General features: G+C 34.5%; 1 protein-coding gene across 1 annotated transcript in view; it reads left to right on the top strand.

Moving 5' to 3' along the window:
- Nucleotides 1–19,995, top strand: part of LRPPRC (leucine rich pentatricopeptide repeat containing) — a 76,857-nt gene that overhangs the window by 32,007 nt on the left and 24,855 nt on the right. The window contains exons 23-26 of the mRNA XM_008932906.3: nt 6,001–6,125; nt 6,689–6,795; nt 18,546–18,614; nt 18,892–18,982. Of these exons, the coding sequence (XP_008931154.1) occupies nt 6,001–6,125; nt 6,689–6,795; nt 18,546–18,614; nt 18,892–18,982 (392 nt within the window). The remainder of the gene's footprint in view (nt 1–6,000; nt 6,126–6,688; nt 6,796–18,545; nt 18,615–18,891; nt 18,983–19,995) is intronic.

Genomic DNA, 19,995 nt, shown 5'->3' with positions numbered 1-19,995 from the left:
AAAATGGGAAGTTTTTTTCTGCATAATTTGCTTGGGAGGAATAACTGCATTTCGCTGGGATTTTGTTCCTGTGTTTTTTTGTTTTGTTTTGTTTTGAAAGTTATGAGTGACTGAAATACGTGTAATACGTGTTAGTCGTTTCTTTCAGCAGTAGTGCTTACTGTTTGCCATCCTACAGCTCAAGTATCATGCTGAAATGCTGTCATTTAGCTGCAGGTCATCAGCATACCTCTGAAATTAACTCTGGGATATTTTTTAATGTTCCACAGCAGTGGTTTTGATAGTGTTTTGTGTTCTTAATTTATTTCAAACTTTTTAGTTGCTTGTAAAATAATCTATGATTTGCTTTTGAAGATTACAACAATCGTAGGTGTAAAATGTTTTCATCTGCTCCTTTTCTCCAGTCCTGAATATTCTGAAATTTTTAAGTCCTAATCCATGTTAAACATGACAATTTGCAGCAGAACACGGAAAAGAAAATAATGTTGATGATGGACACGTAACTTGACAAAAGCTAACAAAATCTAGTATTGTACATTTTGCCTTTAATATTTTGAGAAATATTTAACTGAAGTAACTAGAGAGAGAACTCAGACTTACCTTGGGGTTTTTTTGACCCTGAGAAAGGGAAACTACCCCCTGCTTTAAATTGTGTTGATTTTTATTTATGACCTTGACCAGTTTCTCAAGACGGGACAAAGCACAATCTTGGTCTGTCATTCAAGGTGATAAACCTCCCCTGGACCATATGACAAAAATCCTAGTTTCTAAAATCTGCAAGGATGTAAAGAGCTTGTTCTTTTTCTTAAAATACATCTTACTTTTGAACTGGTTCTTCCAGCTGCTAATAATTAGAAAAGCTTGTGTTACCTTCACCATGTAAAAGTTCTTAAGATTTTAAGGTTTGTACTTTTGGCTTACATCCTCTAACAGCTCTCAGGGAAAACCTACTTGAACATGAACAGTTTTGCTGAAGAGGTTTTTGCAGCTGTTCCTGTCCTATACAATATGGGATAATACCTATTTACAGGATGATAAATTGACAGATGAACTACTGTTGCTTTTTTTTCTTTCCTCCAAGAAAAATGCACGAGCCAACTTTTTGTACAACTAAAACCAGGAATACATAACTTAAAACCTTGATATGGTTCCTGTTTTTTCATTAACATAGGTTTGTTTCTGTTCTCCTTGAATAATATCACCTTTGAGAAAAGAAACAAAACATTTTCAAATTTAAAATTTACTAATTCCCTCTATCAGAAATGTTCTTAAGCAGAGGGAAGAAAATTTGCAGGTAAACTGTGAAAACATTGTTCCAGACCATATGAACAAAGTATTTTGTAGTTTTAAGTCAGGAAACACAAACAGTTAATATCTGTATATTAAATGATCAAAATGCTATAGTTGGATTGTTTTTCTTTAAAATAGGTTAGTGTATTTTAATACAGTGTTGTCTGGTAAAGCATTGTTGGCTTGTTTGTCATTAATCTTATATAAATCCATTTTGATTAGTTTCTTATGTAGTAGATAGAGCATGAATGCAGTGCCTTGACAATTTTTCTTCTGTTGTTTTCATGGAGTTAAATTCAGTTACGGTTTTGGTTGAGATCATTCAGTGGCACAAGTTATTTGACTTTTAAATGCACTTTTTAAAATAGGCATATTTTTAAACTAAGTGGTATTTTTAGTGGGGGAAAAATATCTCTAGTGGGGAGAGGTTTTTTTTCTAATTTTTAGCGGCTTTATTTCAAATATTTGTATTAAAACCCTTTACGTGTTGCAACGAAATTAGGGATGTTTGGCTCTCTTACTCCATTATTGCAATTAGGAATTTAGCATCATCAGTGCCAAAGGACAAAAGTGTCTCATTTGCCCTATGGGGACAGGACAGTGATAAGATGATTTTTCGTCAAGGATCATTGGGTCGTAATTAAGTTACATTCATGGCTATTGCTTTTTGAAGGATGATTGGTAAATGACAGGCTTCATGTGCTTGCTATGGACAGTGTTCACTAGGGTTTTTTCTCCTTCTGTCAGAAAATCCTGTTGAGTCTGATAATGTAAATGTGGCATTTTATTCTGAACAAAAGAGCAGGGAAATGAGCTATCTTGTCTAATCATTCAGTTGTTTAACACCGACTTCCAGTTTAGACTCAATTGGCTGGAAAGCACTTGACATGTGAAGTTAGTGCTGTTCCGAACGCATGTTTGAGTAAATTTTAAAGTAAGTGACAGCTAAATTGTACCTAGGGAAATTACAAAGCCTTCAACACAGTTAATTTTTTGGGGAGGATTAGTTGTAATTGCAACACCAGTCTCCTTGAAGATTCCTTAGTATAGCAGATGAACAGAAACACATTTAGCTCTATCAAGAGCCTGTTCTCTTTTAACAGAATAATTTTTGTAAAGCTGATTGCACCTTGCTGAATTGACTTCCCTCTACACTAACATCTGCTTCAGATTTGTAGAGAGGGATTTGTTTTACCAGGCTACCCTCCACCCCCACCCCAGAGAGTCCCTTTTTTCTTTCTACCTCTCTAGTGATTTCAGGTTTGAGAGCTTTTCAATCAGTAAACCCCTTAGGTAAATTGCCACTTCACTAAAGCTTTATGCATAATGTTGCAGCACTTCATTCCAATTAAAATCAATATTTGGAGTCTTATTTTTATCAGGCAGACTCTCTGGCTGGGAAAGTTGTTTATTACAAGTAAAAGGGTTAGATTTAGTGCTACATTCTTGAAGCAAGAGGAGAGTGGCTTGTGGAAATTAAAGGGGACTGACATATCCATGCACATTATAGCCAGTCCTGCTACAGTGCGTTCTGCAGAAACTCTTGACATCTGAGTAACTTTGGCTCTTCAGATAGTTTTGTGTGATTAAAATTGCCCCCACAAATATTTTGTAAAATTGGACCCATAATATCTTGGGACTTTATAAACCTCCTGAACAGAAACCAAAAGAATCAAATAACTTGATATCTTAACCTGAGCATCAATTTAGCTGACAAATAGCCAAAGTAGGACTCTTCTGGGACTGCATAAGGGCCAAGCATAATGTAGTGATGGCTGAGGCTCCTTCTGTCATTCAAAAATAACAGTATATGTTCTTTTTTAAAAGAACGAGTTTCAATGTGCCGGAAAAAATACACCTAATCTTTAAGTGGAACAGGTATTAGTCCTGAACAGATAGTATTTCTGAGTGACTTAAAGCTGTAGTAATCTGGCCAACTCAAAATGAAGTGTGGATCATCTATGTTCACATTTTAAATACTGTTTATTCCAAACCGACACCAGAAATCAGATTTTTCCAACATGGCTATGAGTGTATGGGCTTCATTACCTTTTTGACTTGATCCATATTAATTGAATGGTAATTTTGGACCAGGCTTTTAATGCAGTTTTTTGTGCAGTTCTATTTTTTTAAAGTTAGCCATAACAAGAAACTCACTAAAATGTTACCTCTACTTGAAATTTGAAGCCTGCAGTGAGTTCCTGATTTTCGTTTTCTAACAGGACTGTAAAAACTACTTACAAAAGTAGCTGCTGGTACTTGGAATTAAATGCAGTTTGTGACAATTAAAAAATACTGCACGTTGTTGAACAAATTGTACAAATTCAAGTACCAGCATAAGCTTAATCATTTTTCCTTTGCAGTGGTGGTACAAACAATTTGTTTGTAGAGTCTGAACTTCTCTGTCATTTATTGTTTTATATTTGTCTCTTGCCAGTTTTAGCAGTGTATCTGTTTTATAAACCCTGTCTTCTAGTAAGCTGTGGGTGACTGGTTGGTTGATGAAATGTAACTAACCAAATATATCTGATTTTGATAGATTCAAAACAATTGTGTGTAAATCAGTGTGTATGATACTGACCTCCTTAAATGCAGACTTATTCAGCCTCTCTGAGCAGTAAGTACCAGTAACAAGGACAATATTTCCATTTTTGTTGTCTCATTCTTCGCTGACCTTTTTTCTCTGTATGTGCAGTATTATTGCCTTCAGAAGTATACATTTAGAGACTAGAAAACTGTTAGTATTGCTGTTTGAATGACATTCCAATTAGTTATTCATTTATTGATAGCTTTGACCTAAAAACAGTCACTTTGATCCTCTAGGAATAACACCCGAGACAATACTATGGCTGTTTGAGCATCAGTTTGAAAAGCTAGATTTATCACTGAAAACTTTAATTTAAATGTGTAAATGTTGTTGTGCCTCCCTAGAAATTGAGTAGTTTTCTGTAAAACTGGTTTTTTTTAGATGTTAACTGAACTTGCATCTAAAGCAGAAGAAAAATACTGATTACATAAATCTTTATATCTGACTATGGTAACTACCATAGTATTTCTCTTTTATGACAGTAATCTAGCCTGAAACATCTACTTGCAGTTTTGAAATTAACCTGTAATTTAGTCTTCACCCCAAATGACAAAAATTCAAATGACTCCATGGGGTGCCAGAAGATGCACTGTAAACAGGGCTCAGTAAGGGGGATAAGGTAGAAATTCATCATCTTAGGTTCTTTTTAAGAATGCCAGTATTTCTGAACAAAATTAATTCTTCCTGTGTTTTACTCTTAAAAATTTTTGAAATACTAGCCTAGATTATGGAAGTAGTACGTAGTAGTCTAGATAGTTCATTCTTTGGAAAAAGCAAAATCTGTGCTGCACAAGAAATGTAATGTGAGGAGAGGACATCTGAATTGGGCTTGTTTAACAATAATATCTTATTTCAATAAGGTTCTGTTGATCAAAAATAAAGTTGCTTCAGGAATGTTAAATCATTATTTAGTTTTATTATAGCCTTCAGTTGCTGCTGTAAAGTGATATTTAAAAAAAAGATTTCTTTTTTTCCTTTTAAGACTCTTGAAATCTAAAATGCAGTCTTTTACTGACTGTTTGGCTACTTACTACATTTTTGTGTGTGTGATTTTAGTTTGTTTCAGTTTAAACCTTCCCCTTCAAAGAATAACTTCACATGTTTTTACCAGTGGTTGTCCTCTGTTGTTTTAGGTGGATTTTTTTGTTTTATTTTGTTTTGGTTTTGACTGGGTTGTAATCCTTTCAGTTGCACAGTATAGAACATTAATTCATATTTGTTGTTAAAAGTTCCAGATGTGATTGTTTCTATGACTTTTCAGTTTTGCATTTTAACTGTGTACACTTCTGAAGGAGTTAATAATGTATACAGACGGTAAAATTCAGCGAAGGTTTGGGGTATCAAAAATGGAACTATTACGTGTTACTTGCACTTGCTGCTCAAAGGCTCCTGAGTAAGTGCATTTAAGGAAGTCAGCATGTTCTGCACTAATTTACTAGTACATAGATATATACTGTGACGTGGTTAGGCCAGCATAAAATACATTTTGATATCTTAATATATTGTTGAATTAATTGCAAAAATTATACTTTTAGCAGAAAATATCCACTGCACTCTGACCTTCATATAGAATGGAAAAATGCTAACCCTTCCATTGTGTTGAAGTGGAAGTCAACAGATGATTTATATCCAGTCTGTTAAGGCATAGAACAAGTATAAAGCGATCTAAAGAGCTGTGGTTATCTTAGTTAATTCTGGAGATCTGTATTGAAACAATGATGCTGTGGAAAAATTGTAAAGAACTTAGAAATTGAAAATGTCTAAACAGAGATATTTGGATGTAATATAGTGTGCACAGTATTACAAGCAAGAAAAATAGAACTCTGAAACAAAAAGTGAAATTTCCATGAAATTTAGGTTTAGTCAAGATAGTACCTAGCAGAGCTTAAGAATATTACTTCAAAAATAAAGTGTGTCTAATGATGAGGACCATTTACACCTTTGTAGTGGACAGTGGTCATGCAATGAAAAATTATCTAGTCAAGGGGGAAAATACACACTTGAATTATATATAGACTGCTAAATGAATTTTCTATGAAATTTTAAAGATTAAAATGGCTTCAGCATGTGTTACTTCTGCTCAGAATGTTTGTTTTTATTCTTGTTTTGTTTTATTCCACAAGGGATGACATGCCTGCAGCTCTGGAAGCTTTAATCAACTGTTATAAGAAGTATGGTAAAATTCTTCAACTTCATAACATCTACTGTAGACTGGTAGAAAAAGGAGATGCTGATCTTCTACAAAAGGGTTAGTGTCATGTAGTCAAATGCTGTCTGGTTGTATGAAGTGTTTTCTGGAGGCTTTTCTTCCAGGACTTGTGCATAATTTCTTTCAACTGAAAGAAAAAAATTGTTTGCATTTTCATGTATAACTTTAAAGCACTTAAATGATGCCTACGTTCTTCAGATTAAGAAATTGATTATAATTTTAAATGTAGAACAACTCTGATGTTTGTATAATACAGCATTGAAGCAACGTATCTGTTTTTCAAAGAGTTCTGCATTTCAGAAACCTAATATCCTCATTTTCTATGAGCAGAGGGTGCCAGTATATAGTCTTGTCTGTTTTGTTGACTGTAGTTCAAAATGTAGTGCAGGTAAACAAAACCATTTTTAATATGCTCAAGCACAAAGCTTCAACAAATTGTGTCATATGTTGTAATCATTCCGTATGTTTCAAAATTTATCTTCCTATAGCTTATTCTTGGAGTTTTTTGAGGCTTGGAAAATATTGGTATTAGGAATGTCTGACATAAATATTAAAATGCATCAATATGTTTAGTAAATTAACGCGGTTTATTTTCTCTTTAGTTTCAGATTTTATAAGCAGAGAACATGGTGACATGATGGCTCTTTATGATCTCTTCTTTGCCTTCTTGCAAACAGGAAAATACAAAGAGGCCAGGAAGGTCATTGAGGTGGGATTTTAACTATAGTACTCTAATCGTGCAGCTATTTAGACTCTTAATTAGAAACATTTAAAGTTTTTAACCTTTAATTAGACTTGTTCTGATTCATGTTAATAGAATTCAATTCCAATAATAAAAAAACCTCGGCCAGCTTTATTTTGTATAATTACAGTTCAGAAGAGAGACAGTCGTCTTGTATGTTGAAATTGTTTCCTCACTTTTTCAAATTTGCTCTTATATATCAAAATGATATTTGCATATTAAATATCGGATTGTGGAACAATTAAATTAAACCGGCATTCCTGGGTGTAAAGTTGCTAATCCTCTTTCCGAAGGAATTCTTTGTTCTTAAAAGCACTGGAATTTAATTTGCTGCAGACCATGCTCAGATTTATTTGTAATGCTTGTCTACAAGTTAATCAGCCAAACAAGTGCTGTCTGCTACTGTTTGGCATTTAATTTAGCATTTCTTCTCTCTCTCCCTTTTTCAGGATAGTAAGCAGCTTATAGGAAGTGGTAGGTGACAAACTTAGTCTATTTAGGATTAGTATATTTTATCTAGACTTGATTGAAATTGTGCTTACTGAAATTGATAAGTCAAAGGGGCAGCTGCAGAGTCTGCCCAGATTATGATTATTTTTATTCTTAGCACAGTTGTATGTTTTTAAAATGCTGCATAAGTTTTCCAGCTAATGTATGGGAGGAGGCATCTTGCAGAATAAGTAATACTTTGTCCCCAACATTTTTGTATTTTGTGCATACACAACTCTTTTTGTCTTTTCTTTCCTAAGGCAAAGAATGCTTGTTCTCCTAATTCCCCTTAGAGTATTTGAAATACCAGTTATCCCTACTTGAATTGTCTAATAGAATTCTAGCATTTGAAAAATCTTAACTGAAGATCTACTTGTTTGTCTGTGGTGGAACAATACTGTCCTGCTGTGGCTGAAGGGAAACTGCTAAGCACAGTGCTGAAGCATTGATATTTCTCTTCTGAGAGGGTTTTTTGGAGCACAAAATCTCATAATACACAAGAAGAAAAAAAATATCAGTATCTGACAGTAGATGATACTGAGGAGTTGAGTACTTTTTGCAGTGATTAAAGCATATAGGAGGTAAAAGGATAAAATCTGAGATTTGGAAGTAAAATTAAAGCTAAATGAGTAAAACTGTAACTTCATGTGATTTAGCAGCTCTTTCTTTGATACTGGCATTTAATTTCTCAAAATTTATATTGGTGTCTGGAGCTCAGTAGTCATGAATAGGAAAGTAAGGAAGTTATAAAATTTGTGGGGCTTTGAAACTTTTGTCATTTTCTTAATAGCTACCAAAATATCTTTGCAGGTATTCAGTATTTGGTAATGGATCATAAGTTTTAGTAACCACAGATGCTTAAGTATCAAATACCTGGAGATTAAATGGAAGTTTTCCTGCCTTTTAAGCTATTTAAAGTAGGTTTTCTTACTTTTACCTAACTTCTATGTAGCATGAATTATAGCTTTGTATATGCTGTTGAGGAAAAGCTGTTTTAAAATCTGGAATTATTAGTAGTATAGGACTTTAGCTAGGAATAGTATGAGTGTATTTTACCAGTGGATAAAGTGGCACAAAATCGATTACTATATGATACATTATATTTTCAATATGGTTGTGTTACATAACAATATGTTAAGTATTTTCAAAACAGTTTTTTTCACAAGGGGAGGGTAGAAATCTTAAAATTGATATTTGCCGAAGAAGGAAATTTTATTGTTTTAAACCTTAGGGAAGTTCCTATTTGCTTTTTTTTTTCGTTGGGAAGTCAAAGCCCTAATCAGTGTAATGTGGAAGATGGAGTACAGGGTGTGTGTGTATCCTTTTCTCTAGTCCAGTGGGGTTTGTGACTAAATTACTTCTCTTGATGGTCATCTCAGATAGTTTTTCTATTTTCTTTGCTTATGAAATAAGCTTTTCAGATGCTGTTGCATAGATTACCTTCTAGCATGTACTTTCATCAAATATTGCTGATTATGGCGGTCACTTGGTTTTAATGATATTGTTTGTTTTGAAAGTGTCTGTGGAATTAATGAAGAGTATCTACAAGGGTAGTAATGAAGCTGGAAAAAGTTTCCTTAGGAGCTAAGGATATGAAAACCTTAAAGGATATGGTTGCTTAAATGGAGTGTTACTCACTGGAGACCACTGCCTCTGCTTACTCTGACTATTTTTAGAAATCAGAGGTACTCGAGGCGGTTATGTGGAATTTAGTGACAAGTGCTGCTTTGAAAAACTTGAAACTCAAAGCCCTAGCAATGAGAAAATGACTCTTAAATCTCAAATCTTTGGTAAAATGTGAGCAGGTAGCAATACTGGGAAAGAAAGAAGGGTAAGATTTGAGTGAGATAAAAATCAGATCAGAGTTGTGTATGTTCCGTTATCTGACCACAAACGTATTGTGAATGCATATATATAAACTTGTGTTTCGGGATATAGCAAGAAAGCTGAAAGCTCTGGGGCTCATCTCCTTGCTGGAAGAACAGCAAGACTAAAAGTATAAAAGAAGGAAAGGGGAATAGAAAGGAGATGAGGCAGAGAATGCATCTGACCAGTGCTAGAACAACCAGACTGAAGCATGTAGTAGTCTGGCAGTGCAAGTCTCTTCTGAAGCAATGCTAACTGGAAGAGAAGCTGTGATTGAGAAGACTGTGGGGGGAAATGCAGTTTCTGAGGCATCACAGAGTTTGTATGATAGTGCTGCTGGACTGCCTTGTTAAGCTTTTGAAAGTCTGTGCTCTCAGAGGCAATGGCTCCAAATAAGGTAGCCTTGGCTGCTCTGTGAAATGTAAGTCTATTTTATTCTAGTTGTGCCTGGAGATTCCTGAGCCCTCGAAGTCATGCTGTGGTAGATGGATGTGCTGGTAGATGCTGTTTTGCTTTACACTGGAAACAAGTTCTACCACTGGGTGCTGTAGTACATCAGTGCATGATTTAGTCTTCTTAAGTGCAGTTCAACTGATAAGTAAGCTTTTGTCTTGAGTCTGTCAAAGATGATCCTGTCAAAACAAAGTTGGCACATCTATCTGTCTTACCACAAGGTCACATACTAACTTGCTTTCTCTTGGATTGGCATAGTATGACTTCTGTGTCATCAAATCTAGCCCTGGCTACTTAGGATTTTTCCCTTGCTTGGAAAGGCAGCTTAATTGCCTTTTGTCCTTGAATTTTTTTTTTTTTTCATTAAAAAAAAAAGAAAAAGAGGAAAAACCCAAGTCAATATGTTTTGACTTTAACAAAAATAAACTCCATTAAAACTAATGTAGGCTAAAAGAAAGGGATATGGATTTTCAATGAATGGGATTAAGGGAAAAGTACCTTCTAGAAAAATATTTGCTTTGCCTGAATGTTGTCTTACTTCAAAAGTATTTAATCAAATTTCCTCCTGGAGAGAGATCTTGTGTAATTATTTTTTACTCCAGGTAGTAGATCAGAGAATCTAGAATTGCTTGGCCTAGTATTCTTTATGTCTGATGTATAAATGATAAGAGAATTTTCTAGAGCCTAGTCCCCCAGATCTCTCCAATCTTACCTGTTGGCAGTACTGGACAATTGAAAATCCCTTGTGGTAACTCAGTTATTGACTGTCACTTTATTAACCTAATAGAGCTCGTGGTTAAGAGCTGTGCTAATTTGAAGGTCATCCAGGCAAGTAGGAATGAAGAAGTAAATGTTACACCACCTTAGGGGAATTTGTTTACTCTCCCTGTCACCTGTTACTTTGTTCTATTGTTTTCATGCTGCAGGGAGGTTTAAAGATTTCACTACCTGAAGTAGTTAAAGTACAGTTGATGTCCGTCATTTTCATTCAATTTTAATTTTTTTTTTAATCTCTGAGTTTTGCACCAAGATCTCGTATTTGCAGCTGTGTTACATGCATGATGGTTGAATACATTTCGATTTGACCTTTTTTCTTCATTTATTCATGCTGGTTGCAGCTATTAAAATACTTGCTTAATCTACGTGTAATGAAGCCCATGTCCACTCTTGGCCCTTTCTGGTAGAGTTAGAAGATTTATATATCATTCACTGCTGTAACAATCTTGCAGCAGAGGTTCAAGCAAGCTCGTCTATAAATCTGCTTAGCAGAAGTCTAAACCATGTTTTCATGGAGTAGAAATGAACACTACACATGTGACTAAATATGCAAGGTTTAAAACTGGTGTTAAATCCATTTCTGCACTGTATTGATAAAATCATTGCACTTCATATGAAGTTTCATTGCACAGCAAAATACTTCACCAAATAAGGCCCACATTCAGAAAAATAACAGGTTACTTGCATTTTTAGTTGAGTGCTTATGGACTCTTCCGATAGGAACTATGGGTTGGTAGCAGTGTTGGACTGTCTTTGTGTTATCTGAGAGATAACTTCTTGAAATCTTTCTAGATCAAATCACATCAGCTGTTAAATTAATGGCTGTTAATTTGTTACTTCAATGAAAGAGTAAAAGCTCTCATTTCTGCTCTGGTTTTGGTTTTACTGCAAATGAAGGCTAAGAGAATTACTGTATTTGGAATATAGGGAAAGGTCTCAGAACTGTATGGCAAAATTTTTCAGATCAACCTGTACAGTTTGCTACCACTAGAGGAACCTGCCTTGAAAATGAGAAGGGATAGTGCATGGCTTCAGAATTCTTTTAACCAGATTTTAATTAAGTGTGATACTTATCTTCATCTTCTGCTCTCATATTAAATATGTCATTTATATTTAATAGTTAAATATATCATACCATATCCCACATATCTCAAGACATTTATGTGAAGAATTGAGGGACAAATGTGAAATAGTTCAATGAAATGTGTTCTGATGTGAATAAATGCAGGAAAAGGCATTTGCTGCTGAAATCTGAGACCTGACAAAAGGACTGGTTTGGGTGAGTATAGTGTACAGGAATATATCTATCAACAGATGTCAGGTTAATTTAGGAGGTAAATAGATTTAAGCAAAGAATTGTGACATCCACTGTCAGCAGACCTCAAGATACCAGTTGCCATTGGATTTAATCTACCATAAAAACAATGAGAATATTTCTACTTGATATTGAGAGATTACAACCTTCTTTCATCCAGATTGCTTTTTTTAAGAGTCTACATCATAAAATTGAGTCTTGCTGATTTTATGCTGGAGATAAACTATCAGTAGAAGATGCTTTCTTGATTTGTGACAGCAGGATTTAGGGGGGGGTGTTTATGTGTAATTTAATGATGGTTATATCTAGTGTCTGAATTTACCTACAAAGACTTATTTTTGGTCCTGTTGAGAAAAGAGTGGAGATGATTAAAACAAAATTTAAATGTTTGTGTAACAGTGGTCTGAGATTTAGGGATAGTTTGTAGGGGGTGTAATAGCTTTTATTAGAGTAACTGTATACAACTGAGAGGGAGGGGAAAGGCTGAAGAGCTTTTAGGCATACAAGCCCTATAATTATAAGAAAAAAAAATTTTCTTATTACTGAGTCCAAGAAAAACATTACTTCTCCTTCTGAAACTAGACTCCAATAGAGTTAGTCATTAGTGAACTTGGATTTTGTGTCCATGCACGTATGTGGGTTAATTAAAAAAAAGGGTGCTTACTAGTTCAGCGCACGTTATTTAGAAGTTCTTAAGTATTGCTCTCTTCAAGAAAAGGAATATGTTTCAAATAAAGTAAATTTGGTAAAGGAAATGACTACTGAAAAAATTCCTTCCAAAAAGAGAGAGAGTAATATCTTCAGAATGTGGGATCATGGCAAGAGCTGTGCTTCTTTTCTTAGCTCCAGGGACTTTCTGTTAGAAGGAAGAGGTTTATAATGCTTTTTTCATTCATCATACAACATAAAACCACATTTCAAGGCCAAGTGCAAATTTTTGCTATGTTTTGAGTCTAGGATATTCTTCATGATTTTGTTTTGAGCAGGGTTTTTGCATGTTTTTTATGTCACCTTTTCTTCCAGTGTGATTATTGTTGTGAAGATCTCTTATTGTCTAATAATAATACTTCACTGCCTAATTTATCTTGGAAATCTTACTGGCAAATGTAGAACATTCCAGTAGTGATTAAACATACATCAATCCCAGTTGTCATGAGTAATGAATAAGTTGTAAAACTCTTTCCTATTTTTATTTTACTAGTTTTGGAAAATAATCGAGTTGCCTTACTTTTTTCTTAAGGTTTGCCTAACATAAAGTAGCACATAGGTCTCTTTCAAGTGAAGTAAATTAAGTCATGAGTATTTACTCAACAGATACTAATTGTATTGGTAAAGTCAATGAACTGTGAAGCTGACAGAAGTTTCGAGGCAAATACATACTTCAGGAAAAAAAACCACAAACAAACAGTAAAAACTTTCCCAGTGGAGACTGTAAGCTTGGTATTTTCTTTTTGTGAACTGCTGCTTTTTATGTAAAAATTAACCTAATAGAACTAGACTGGTTGCTATCTTGGGTAATTGTAGGATAGGTGGAAAGGGGCATGAGCCTGAAATCTAATCACTCATAACAGGAGAGTTAGGGAGGGTAGGTATGTAGACATGTGTCCCTTTGTCTTTCATTAGATATCTGGTAGTGCAAATAAAATATCAAATACATGCATGACTTGCAGTGGAGCAACTCATAAGTTTTAATACTTCAGTACTGCATTAAAGTACTTACCCTCATCAAATGTGAAAAGTAGTTATATTGAAGGTATATTTATAATTGTATTCAGGCTTTCATACAGTTAGCCCTTGCCCAGAAAGTTGAACAAGTGTCCAGATATTTCAGATGAGTTTCTTGTTAAAGACATCAGTATTATACGGATTGTGGTGTGTTTAGTCATATTGGTTTCTGGTCAAAATTGCTTACAAGGAACAAAAGGAATAATTAATTTTTTAGAGAAATCCCATTTTGGCTATGAGCAGTTTGCAAGGTTGGTTTTTTTTAGAGAGTAAAGTGAGTGAGGGATCTTTCTATGCCATCATAGAAGAAACCATTTTTTAAATCCATGACAACTAAACTTCTTTCAAAGTGGGAAATGAAATTCTAGAAAAAGTACTGCTTCCATTGCCAACCATATGCAGTGTAGCTCTTGTCATCCTGATAGTACAAAACTTAAAGAAAAGCTGAGCTAGAAGAGAACTAAAATAGTTTATTAGACAGCTGATATGATTGCAACCGGAAAGTTGCTTCGATGCATAGATTATAATTAGATCCCTCCATCTCCAAAGGTGGATCTTTGGTAAACTTTTGGACTATTGCGTATTATTTGGTATGTTCAGAGCTGATAACCAGCTTTCTTTTTTTTCTGTGTATCCCACTATGATACTTCACTTATATTTTGCTATAAATTTTATAATGTGAGAAATAGAAAAAGCAGTATACTTCCATGCGTATGAACTCTATTTTTAAAAAAAGTAAATGTTTTAATGTGTATTTTTTGAAAACTAATGCATTGCTATTTGAAGGTGAAGGAGTGTTTAATAAGAGGAAAAAACATAATAGAAGAGTGGCATAATTCCATCTTATCTAGCAACTAGGCTAAGATGGCTACATAAGGTACAGGAATTTTGTACCTGTGTGTTCTTCTGACTTCTGATTAAGAAGTACACATACTGCTTAGTAGAAGTGAAGACTTTTGCTGAGAGTTTTAACAAAGGGGAAGATTCAAGCAAAACACATACAGTGTTTATGTTGTAAAAAACTGTGTTCAAGTAAGCTGCCATGCAAAAATATCCCCGGCTTTGTTGAAGCTGCCTGGAATTTTTGAGATTTTCATAGGCATTTTTGTGGAATCAGGGAAAAATCTGCCTTTAAATTAAGAACTTCCCATCAGATGTTCTGTTTTCACTGATGCTTATGTTAGGGAGAGCTGTTAGAAATGACATACATCAGTTCTTATAGCTGTCTGTTCAAGGCTGTCTGTTCCAAGAAGTAATGCATTTTCTTGCAAGACATTGCTTTGGCATTTAAATCTCAGTAACTGGTTCTGGTACTGGTAGCATAAGTCTGTTATGGCTGTTGATGTAACTCTTCATGAAATGTTCTTCTTCCTTCAGCAGCATTAGCTGTCTCTTAGTATTACTGACTTTTTCAGCTGCAAAGAGAGGAATGAATGGATCTAGCCTTCCAAAGAATATCATTAAAAAGTGCAACATGAATGTTTATAAAATTTGGCTGTTTGCTTCCAATATGTTTGAATTGGTGATTATAGTAGAACTGTTTCCCTAAGAAAAGAATGAACTTTGCAGAGAAAATACAGGGATTTTGAAGAAAACAAACCAGTTAAGGAGGTCAGAGTTAAACTCTAATGGTTGGAATTGGTGTGTTATTCACAGTGAAGTTACATCAAGAAGGGCCAGAGTAAGCTGACCAGTATATGTAAGAATTATTTTGCCAAACAGTGCACAGTAGTAATTTGTAAGAGTGCAGTGTTGGAATGTTAAAAAAGAAGTCCTCTATCTCATGTCATGTGTATGCCAAATGAAAAATGCTTCTGCTGGCTTTCAAATAATTATGCAACCTAAACCAACTAGAGCAAAAGTGGCACTGTTAGGGGATGGATTCAGCTCCTAGTTTCCCAAAAGTCATCTTTTTGAGCAAGATAGGGTTTCTGGTCTGTAAGTTGTCTCTTGTGGTTTTTCTCTCTCAGTAAGTTTTGTGTTTAAAGAGGAAAAAGTTTGGTTTAGGCAAGTAGAGAGAAGTAAATAAATATTTCTGTGTGTCTTCTGTAAATTATTTAACTTTTTTGTTAAAGAGTTTTTTTGAAAGTAAAAAAGTACTGTTGCTCTATTGACTGTAATAGTTACAGAATGCTAATGTAAACAGAATTTGAATGTTTCTATCATTATCTAAAAATCTAGAAAAACATCTAATAGATTCCTCTCTGACAGGTCAGTATTTTCGCAGACAGTCTGTTTTCTTTCAGCTGTAAGAGGTAGAAATTACCTCAAATAAAAATGTTAGTACAGAAAATCTGGTGATTGGACTCCTTCAATCACCTGTCTGAAGCGACTGGTTCTAGGAAGGAGGAGAACAAATCAAATGCTTTTAAAGCGTTGGGATCATTGCATTTCCATGATTTTTGAGTGCTGCTTGACAAGAGCTCTTCCAAAGATGCAGCATATTTTTTCCCTTTCTGGCTAGTTTTCCTTTCTGTGTGTGAAGGTACAGAATCAGTAAATAAATTGGTGTAGGTATAAGTGTAATATAATTATTGTAGAAACATGGAATATGCTGAGTTGGAAGGGACCCATCAGGATCATTGAGTCCAACTCCTGGCCCTGCACAGGATGCCCCAAGAATCACACCACATTTAAGTTGAACCTCAGAAAGATAGTAACAAAGTTGATAAGAGTATGAACTGGTTTCTATAGGAGATATGATGAAGTAGGTGAGTTCTGCTTAGCCTAGAGAAGGAACAGTGAAACTGGGAATTATTTAAATACTACCATTAAATTATATGAAATTGAGAAGATAAAGAAAAATCAATTGTGGATCATCTTCTAATGCAAAATCTAGAGGTTTCCAATGAAGCTAGTAGAAATTAGACTGAAAACAAACAAAAAGTGGTAGCATTTTGGTTGTTTTCAGCAGAAAGTAGTAGAGGCAACCCTTTGCCAAAAGATCTATGGTGTTCCAGGGGCATCCAGAAAAATTCATGGAAAAGAAACCACTTATTAGAAACACTGTGATCCACTAAACCTCAGGTAGTTGGAGAGTGGAAGAGCACTGAAGGGAGAGTATTGCTGTGTTTTCTGACATTTTATATTCTCCTATATTCAGTGTGTTAGGGAGAGGATAACAGGCTTTGCTTTGGTACAGTAAAACTGTTCCATATTCTGAGAGAATGTAAAAGCCAGAAAACCTCCATGTTTAGTTTAGATGCTGTATGAATTGCTTGAGAATCTCAAAAGGAAAAAACAAAAAGCAAAACCCACAAAAATACTTTAAGACTCAATAACAGGTTTGGGTTTTTTTTTGTCCATCGAAACAAGCAAGATCAAAATTGTAAATGGGAATTTGGAAGAGTAATTAGAGTAACAGTTTTTCCTTTTTTTTTTTTTATTCTGTGCATTTTTTTTTGTTCTGTATTTTAGTCTGCTGTATTGTAGAAAGACTGCTTGTTGCTAAATGCAATGTTTAAAATTCCCTAAGATTGTAAGGGATAAGCTACAAATATGGACTATCAGGCAAGCCCTGGAGATTTAGTTAATCTGACCTAGATGTTCTTTTGATGATTGAGACCTGCAGTATGTGAAAACACTTCTCAATTTCAAAATGAAACACAAGGATATCTGTTGTATAACTCAGCTGTCCTTGTAGTGACAGACACATCAATCATTTCTGAACAGAAAAGGATTTACTATAAAAAGTTTGTAGGTTTGGAGCTGTTGAGTTCATTGGCATTCGGATCAGCAGTGATATTGGAAGTTGTAAGTGAATTCAGCATTTGAATTTTACCATGTCCTAAAGAGGATTAGCTACAAATGCAGGCAACATACTTTTTTCTTTTTCATTTTCAAGAGCCTGTTGTGTATCAAGAGCCTGTTGTGTAAGATGTTAATTCTTTACTTAGTTTTAAGCATATTTTATGTGAAACTGCTTGTATCTCTTACAAAACACTGAACAGGTACCTATAAATATAAATAACTGTAGGGAGGACAAAACTGAACAAACAATTAATTGGGATAAAAGCATGTACCTGGAAAGCAAAACTGTGTTTATATATACCACTTTTAAATACTTGAGAAGCTAGTATTTTTCTGTAACCTCTTGGGTGGAGACTATTTTTTAGTACAGCTAAACTCATAGAGATGCTCCATGTTGAGGATCTGTGGAGTTAGTGTCCTATTTTTTGCAAAACCTTACAATGACTGCATAAAATGGTTTGGGTGATTGGTAGGATTATATGGCCTAAGATTTACCCTGCAGAACACTGTTTCCTGTGTATTTAGCAAATTTTAACAGTTTTGATTGAAGTTTTGTATGCTGGTTTTCTGGTGTATGCTGAATTATTTCAGAAAGATGCAATGGTAATAATTCTGCAGTTGGAGAATATGGGAAAAGGAAATTATTTGTATTTAAGGGTGTTGGTAAATTGACTTTTTCAATGGTAATGTTTCCACTGTTTTTGAACTAAGACTTAATATTTCTCAGAGCTTTTTGTTCAAATTGCTGCTTCTATGCAAAGTAGCATTAAAATTTTGGAAGTTGCACTTCACATTTAAACAGTAGAGATTTCTTACAATAAAAGCTAAAAGCAAGCTAAAAGCCTTCAAGAGTCAAAACATGTTTCTCTGTAGGGGTGAACAGAAATTTCCTTGGAATTACTTTGAGCTATATTAATGTGAATCTAGACACCTGAAATGAAAGCCAAGTCCTCTCTGTAAATGATCCTTTGCTAAAACAAGGTAGTTTAAAGCAAATAAATCCATGTACTCTGTGGGAGGAAAGGGTAAGATGTAAAAATGATGGATGCTTTGCACACTTTTTTTTTCTCTAACTTGTTTTATATATGTTGGACATGAGTCCTGGGGTGCTTGTAACATGTTTCTTTAAGAATTTTGACTTTTCCTGTCTTTTTTTAAGAGTTTATTTAAGTGGAAGAACTACTTCTCAGTGGTGCCAAGAAGGTACAATGTGGTAGTCTGTACCAAATGGAGTTCAAACAAAAGCCATGAACTTTTATTATGAATACATGTATTATGTTTACTTTTCCTTAGAATGTTCTATGTGAAGTAATGTGTTTCTTCTTGTGGAAATATCTTACAGACTCCTGGCTTGAGAGCACACTCCGGAAGATTGCAGTGGTTTGCAAAAAAGTGTATATCAAATAATCAGGTATGTGACTCATATGATGTGTTCTGTGGAACTGTCATTATATTCCAGGAAAAATTGTTTTGAAATATTTCCTCGCTTGACTTTTATGTTTGTGAAAGGACATGTGACAGGCTGATGAGGTGAACTTAATGTTTGGTGTAAATGCTGGTGTGTACTTAAACAGAAATATTATTTTAGCTGAATGCACACATGCTATCTATGTATTTCTGTTTGTGCACATAGAAAAATAATTGTTTGGCTGAGGTATAACTATGTTCTTCCTTCTTTCTTTTGAAAGATGGAAACTTTGGAGCATTTGGTAGAATTAACTCAAAATCTATTTGAATGTGATCGAGATGAGATGTACTACTACCTGCTTGAACTGTGTGGTAAGTGAGCTTGAGATCTCTTTCGTGTTGTAATCTGTTTTCTTTTGTGGATGGGGATAGGAATTAACCTTGGGTAGAAGTTATATATTGATATGCAATTAGCCTGGGTGCCATTTCTGAGGCATCTTGCAAGTGAGGGGAGGTCAGGTTTTTGTTTTTACCTGCAGACCTGAACACTTATGTAGCACTTATATAGTACAAGTCTTCCAATCCGTGCTATTGTCTTGTGTTGTAATTTGAAAGTTAATTCTGTTTTGCTTCTCAATATGCTTAAAGAAGAAAACCTACTCATATGTTCTCTTCATAGCTAATAAAAATCTGAGGTCTCCTGATTCAGAAAGGTGCATATATTTATTTTATTTACCAGTTCTTCACCAGCCACAACCTAACTTTTGCATCATTTATAGTAATGGAACAGTTTTTAAAACTGAAAGTTCATTGCTGTATTATAGACACATACAATGTGTCTGTAGTGGTTTTCATTCCTCTTTTCTGTATTTTTCAGTCTGTGCTCTTTTTGTTATTCAGTGTATCATAATAAAATTTTTGAAACCTTTACTTATTTTAAAGTCTTGAAAAAATGTATTGTTTTAAAATTGGATATGGAGCACTAAATAGTAAATCAGGACATAAAGCTTTATAGTGATTGCTATGTACTTGGGTAATATATGTGTATATATGTATTAATGAGCCATTATAGCAACTTGATATATTTGGTGACGGGAAAGCTTTCTTTTGAGCTTGAACTAATTTTAGGCTGTTCCTCATGTATGTTTTGGGTTGACTAAGACTAGTGATGCTGTAATGCTAAATAAAATACTACTCGAACTGTCTTTTTTCTTTCTATATGGTAATGAAAGAGACCTCTTCCCCACTGCACTAAGCTCAAGCTAGAGAGATGAGTACTTCCACAGAAAAAGTGACCAGAGACCCCTTGAGAATTTTCCTGCCTTTCATTTCCTGAAGCCTTGGAAAGCTTCAGATGAAACTGTCGCATTACCTAATTCTGGCTT

The sequence above is a fragment of the Manacus vitellinus genome, unplaced genomic scaffold (genome assembly GCF_001715985.3).
Source record: "Manacus vitellinus isolate BGI_N305 unplaced genomic scaffold, ASM171598v3 scaffold_8_pilon, whole genome shotgun sequence".
NCBI classification, from domain to species: Eukaryota; Metazoa; Chordata; class Aves; order Passeriformes; family Pipridae; genus Manacus; species Manacus vitellinus.
This window is presented reverse-complemented; position numbering and strand designations above follow the sequence as displayed.